The sequence below is a fragment of the Colobus angolensis genome, unplaced genomic scaffold (assembly GCF_000951035.1).
Source record: "Colobus angolensis palliatus isolate OR3802 unplaced genomic scaffold, Cang.pa_1.0 Scaffold10, whole genome shotgun sequence".
NCBI classification, from domain to species: Eukaryota; Metazoa; Chordata; class Mammalia; order Primates; family Cercopithecidae; genus Colobus; species Colobus angolensis.
This window is the reverse complement of record NW_012110919.1, coordinates 4,781,970-4,787,968: the sequence shown is the minus strand read 5'-3', so window position 1 is coordinate 4,787,968 and position 5,999 is coordinate 4,781,970. Positions and strand designations below refer to the sequence as shown.

Below are 5,999 nucleotides of genomic sequence, written 5' to 3'. Positions count from 1 at the left end.
CTGGGTTTACGCCATTCTCCTGCCTCAGCCTCCCGAGTAGCTGGGACTACAGGCACCTGCCACCTTGCCCGGCTAGTTTTTTGTATTTTTTTTGTAGAGATGGGGTTTCACCGGGTTAGCCAGGATGGTCTTGATCTCCTGACCTCGTGATCTGCCCGTCTCAGCAGATCTGGGAGTGTCTGCCTTAAGCGGCTGAAGATAAGGGATGAAATACGCCCTGGTCTTTGGCAGTGCCCTCAGGCTTGCTAGGATTAGGAAATTCCAGCCTGGCGAATTCTAGTCTGACTGGTTGTCTGCTCTTGCACCCTGTTTCCTGTTAAGATGTTTATCAATGACAATGCATGCCCAGCGGGACATGGAACCTCATCAGTAATTCTAATTTCACCCTGGCCTTGTGATCTTGCTCTGCCTCTGCCCTTGTGATCTTTTATTGCCCTTTCAAGCAGGTGATTTTTGTGAGTTACTCCCTGTTCGTACCCCCCTCCCCTTTTGAAATCCCTAATAAAAACTTGCTGGTTTTGTGGCTCAAGGGGCATCACAGAAATTGCCGATATGTGATGTCATCCCTGGAGGCCAAGCTGTAAAATTTCTTTCTTTGTACTCTTTCTCTTTATTTCTCAGACTGGCCGACATTTAGGGAAAATAGAAAAAAATCTATGTTGAAATACTGGGGGCTGGTTCCCCTGATAGGAAAGGACTCCCTATTCAATAAATAGTGCTGGGATAGCTGGCTAGCCATATGCAGAAGATTGAAACTGGACCCTTACCTTTCACCATAAACAAAAATTAACTCAAGATGGATAAAAGATTTAAGTTGTTCTTTCTTTCTTTCTTTTTTTTTCTGAGACAGCATCTCGCTCTGTCACCCAGGTTGGAGTGCAGTGGTACCAGTGCGTCTCACTGCAACCTCCACCCCCTAGGTTCAAGTGATCCTCCCACCTCAGCCTCCCAAGGAGCTAGGACAACAGGTGCGCCCCACCATGCCTGGCTAATTTTTTTGTGGTTTTTGGTAGAGATGAGGTTTCACCATGTTGTCCAGGCTGATCTTGAACTCCTGAGCTCAAACCATCCACCTCGCTCAACCTCCTAAAGTGCTGAGATTATAGGTGTCAGCAATCTCGTTCAACCAGGATTAAAGATTTAAATGTCAGACCTCAAACCATAAGAATCCTAGAAGAAAACCTAGGAATCACCATTCTGGACATTGGCCTTGGGAAAGAATTTATAACTAAGTCCTCAAAAGCAATTGCAACAAAAACAAAAATTGAAGAGTGGGACCTAATTAAAGAGCTTTTACACAGCAAAAGAAACTATCAACAGAGTAGACAGACAACCTGCAGAATTGGAGAAAATATTCACAAACTATGCATCTGACAAAGATCTAATATCCAGAATCCACAAGGAACTTGAGCAATTGAACAAAGAAAAAATGAATAATCCCATTTAAAAAATGGGAAAAAGGGGCTGGGCACAGTGGCTCATGCCTGTAATCCCAGCACTTTTGGAGGCCAAGGTGGGCAGATCACTTGAGGTCAGGAGTTTGAGACCCACCTGACCAACATGGAGAAACCCCGTCTCTACTAAAAATACAAACTTAGTCAGGTATAGTGGCACATGCCTGTAATCCCAGCTACTCGGGAGGCTGAGGCAGGAGAATCGCTTGAACCCAGGAGACGGAGGTTGTGGTGAACCGAGATTGTGCCATTAAACTCCAGCCTGGGCAACAAGAATAAAACTCCACCTCAAAAAAAAAAAAAAAAAAGGTATTATGCCTCTATGAATGACATACAACGGCATGATTTTGTATCACCCAAAATGACCATAAAATTAAATTCAGTATTTTGATAGTGAAAGGCTTTCAGTTCACCTGTTTTGTTGTTTCCAACTATATGATGCCAGCAGAAACCTCTTAAGTCAAATATCAGGAAAGCGCCAATAATTTTTAACATTTCTCCAACTCGGTGTTATCTATTCTGCTTTCAATAAAGTCATAAAAACATCTTAGACACATTTTGTTCAGACATGTGGAGTATTTAATTTTTTAAGGACAATCCAAGCAGTGAATTCCAGTGGTCCTCAAAAGCCAGCTATTTCTAATATTTCAAAAAGCCTAAAGATACATTTACCTGTAATGAGTCCAGGCTAGGAATGAAAATACTTTTGCTTTTTCACTGGGATCTTATCAGGTCTTCCTAAAGTTAGCTGGCTATCTCATGCTGATCAGGTATTCAGACATATGTCAAAATATGAGGTCCACGGAGCAAAAATAGTAAAAGTGGTCTTATTATCACTATTCATCAGTATTTAAAAAATAACAACCACGAAGCCTGGGGCCCACTAAACCAGAATAGTTCTATCACTGTTATCACAAACCCCAGAGAACCTTGATTCTCTAACTTTGTTAAAAATTTGCAAGTCAACTTTCAATTACTTTTTTTTTCAATTTTTAATTTTTCCCAGTTCAGTTCTCTGCCCCTCCATCTTTGTAAAACAGAGTCAAGGGAGGTTAAGAAGAAGCAAGTGTTTCCATATCACATCTTCTTCCTGCTACAAGCCAGGCTAACAGAACCAGAACTGTTTCTCTCTTCTCCGGCTTCCAATTCTCCTTCAAATTAAACTGAGACCCTCCCCAAACTATTGCTCTTTGCAAAATTAAATACTCCGGTTTCTGAACAAAAGCTAAACTAAAAAGGACACTTTAAACGAATAACCTTTAAAAACAAACTAAGTCAGCCTTCAAAATAATCCCCTTTGGCCACATAGGACAGCCCAGGGGACAGGTGCAGGGCATTCCTTCCTAGAGGCTGTCTCCTCCTCCATGAATCTGACCTTTTCCAGCTGGTAGCTCTGGCACCTCACAAATCACTTGTCAGTAGGCCGAATGCCTGCTTTCCCATCTGCACTTTCCAAATGGTTCCTGATGCCAACGGCTGAGATATGACCCGACTCTCTGATGAGAACATGCTTCCCAAGTGACATGCCAGGTTTCCCTGGAAGCATTTCTAAATGCATTCTCTGAGCTCCCTCCCTCACCTCCCAGTCATGGTTCATTCTTCCTTCCCTGCACTTCCTAATACCACCTCCTGATCCTATGCCTCCAATGTCATGTCCCTTCAGTCCCAACTCCTTACCCACTTTTATCAACCGTTGACCCTTGTCCTGCCTTACATCCCAACTTCAAATCCAAAGGGCAGAGTTCTGGCTAGGTGTGGTGGCTCACGCCTATAATCCCAGCACTTTGGGAGGCTGAGGTGGGTGGATCACCTGAGGTACGGAGTTCGAGACCAGCTTGGCCAACATGGTGAAACCTCATCTCTACTAAAAATACAAAAATTAGCAGGGCGTGGTGGCACAAGTCTATATTCCCAGCAACTCGGGAGGCGAAAGCAAGTGAATTGCTTGAACCCAGGAAGCAGGGGTTGCAGTGAGCCAAGATCATGCCATTGCACTCCAGCCAGGGTGACAGAGCGAGACTCTGTTTCAAAAACAAACAAACAAATAAACAAACCAAAAAGCAAAGGGCATAATTACAACATTTTGGAGCTGGTTTGAAGTGATCTTTCTGAGGCCTACCTGCAGGCAGGTCGGTCATGGCCTCTTTCCTTGCCTTCTTCAGCTTCTCCCTGACCCAGGGAAACTCCTGTAGGGAATCTAGGAATGCATCGAATGCTTTAGGGCCCCTGGAAGGTAGGATATCCAGCAGGAGCATTGTTTTCCGGAGGCCTGTGGTTTGAGCATTGATTTCTTGAACATGGTTTTCCGTCAAGATTCCTTCCTGGTAGAGGTACTGAAGAACCAGTCCCTCCACCAATACCTCTGCACCCAGCTCCAGGCGAAGTGAGCGGAGTACTTGCTTGTCTCTGGCCTCCATTTCTCCCTGGAAAGAGCCGAAATCACAGCTCAAATTACAGACATGCTGATGTGGCCCGAAAGACAGTGTCACTGCAATGTAAGTTCCTTCAGGTCAGGCATATCTTCAAACCGTGGCAGAGTGCCAGGTCATGGTATTTAATTTACGAGTTAAGCCAAGCCAAACATTAACTTTGAATGTTTCCTAACATAATGAACAACACTGAAGATGAATCATCTTTTCTGTTCCTGCTTTTCACACCGTGGGGTCCCAGCTCAATTCCTCGTTCAATAAAGAAATTTGGAAAAAAAAAAAAAAAAAAAGTGGGTCAGAGACCCTTCTGAAAAAGCAATTTTTATCTGAAGATTACAGAGCAGCATTAATTTTAACATGCTGGAGAAGAAATCGTGATTTTATTTTAACATTGCCCTCATCAGACCTGCACCACCTGCACCACCACCACCACGGCAGAAACTGCCAAGGTGGGCGCAGGTGGCCTTTTTTTGATCACAAGTATTTGCAAAACCTGATCAGTAATAGGAGTGCACGACAGAAATCAGCAGGAACAGAGTTTAAGGCTCTTTTCGCTAAAAGTCCTCTACACCATCACCTTTAAGAAAATTGTTGTTTGTGCCCAGTCTACAATAAACCTTACACAATATATAGTCAGAGACTCCATTCCTTCCCACTAAGAATTCCGAATCTCCAGCACAACACTGTCGTGGCCACACATGCATGGACATTTTATGGGATTTTTTTTCTTTAAAAAACACCCCAGCGCCGGTCAGTAGCCAAGCACAATTTGAAGGTGCAGTTCCACCACCCCTGCACCCGTGTGCTGTGGCTTGGTTGTGTGTAAGGCACTGAAGGTCAAGTGACCGGGAAGGCAGGTAGGGATGACAGATGCGGCTTCAGATACACCCGGGCAGTACGACCACGGCTGGGCGACACCCGATCCCACACACCCCCTCGCAAGCCTGCGAAGTTTAGGAGGTGACAGGTGAGGAGGGGGAGGTGTTCACATTTGGCTGTGAGCGCCCATTGGGGACTTTTTAAAAAGTCCCTGCCTCGGCCGCTGAAATCCTTGTATCAAACAGGCAGACTACGGGCAGTTTCTGCGGCAATTTGACCCGCTAAAGAGGGAGTGCTGGGAATGAACTTAAGAGCGGACCAAGGGGAGAGCGGGCCTCCGGCACTACCACAGCCACCCAGCCTTGGCCCGGATCGGAAATGCAGAGCAAGATAGTGGGGCGGGGAAGCCCCCGCAGGGCCCAGGTCGCAGACGCTACAATGCAGGACTTTCAAGAAAAGATGGATTCCTGTTACTTACGTCTGCAACCACGTATCTTTGGGGCGGGGGAGAAAAACTGCAACCGGAATCCTGACTGTTAGGGAACCTGCCCCATAAGCACCATCTTTGTTAAAGGCGAAAACCCTAAACAGGAAGTGTTGACACCATCTTTGTTGAGGGCAAGCACAGGAAGTGCTGTCGCCATTTTTATTGAATGTTCAAGGGTCGGCTCGAAGCTCTTCCCGCCATGTTTACTGTGGGTAAACAATTCAATCGCGGGGAGGTGGACACCAGTAGCGTCACTTAGAGGGTATCTAAGTAATGGAGTAATTGAATCATTGCATTTTAACACAGTAACTACACCAGGGCCTTACACACAATTGACATAACAGAGAGGCAGGTCAAAATTCACCCTGGTAGAGACGCCTTCTCTGACCTGATTAAAACGGCAACACAGCTGCGCTCATCTCCTGCACTCCCCATTCCCTTAACCAGCTTTATTTTTTACGTATCACCATCTTATTAAAACTTTTTACTTATTCATTTGTTTATCCCTCTGCTTCCCTCCATTAAAATGCAAGGTATTTATTTATATCAAGGGTTCCTGTCCGCAAAAAGTTTACAAATCTGTCAGTCAGGATTTCATTGCAGCACTCAGCTAGCTACTCCTAGTCAAAAAGGGATTTGTCAGGGGGAATTCGGGACATTTGAAATGATTGGAAAGACTGGAGAAGGGCTGAACATCCATGAATGACTACATAGATAAGATTGCCATACTGGCTCCTGCCCACAATCAGGAAGATGGCATCAGGAAGTTGCCATGCCTCGTCCCCAACCTCTCAACACCGACAGAACAAT

The 5,999-nt window shown here is 45.1% G+C and overlaps 1 protein-coding gene across 2 annotated transcripts in view; it reads right to left on the bottom strand.

Moving 5' to 3' along the window:
* Positions 1-5,608, bottom strand: part of CRADD (CASP2 and RIPK1 domain containing adaptor with death domain) — a 181,232-nt gene extending 175,624 nt beyond the window's left edge. Inside the window, exons 1-2 of one of the 2 annotated variants that reach the window (XM_011933937.1) lie at positions 4,624-5,608; positions 3,574-3,877 (exon numbers count right to left, since the gene is read on the bottom strand). In XM_011933937.1, the coding sequence (XP_011789327.1) occupies positions 3,574-3,871 (298 nt within the window). In that variant the 5' untranslated portion in view covers positions 3,872-3,877; positions 4,624-5,608. The remainder of the gene's footprint in view (positions 1-3,573; positions 3,878-4,623) is intronic. The other variant, XM_011933931.1, reaches the window with a different exon arrangement.
* Between the last annotated feature and the right edge of the window lie 391 nt (positions 5,609-5,999).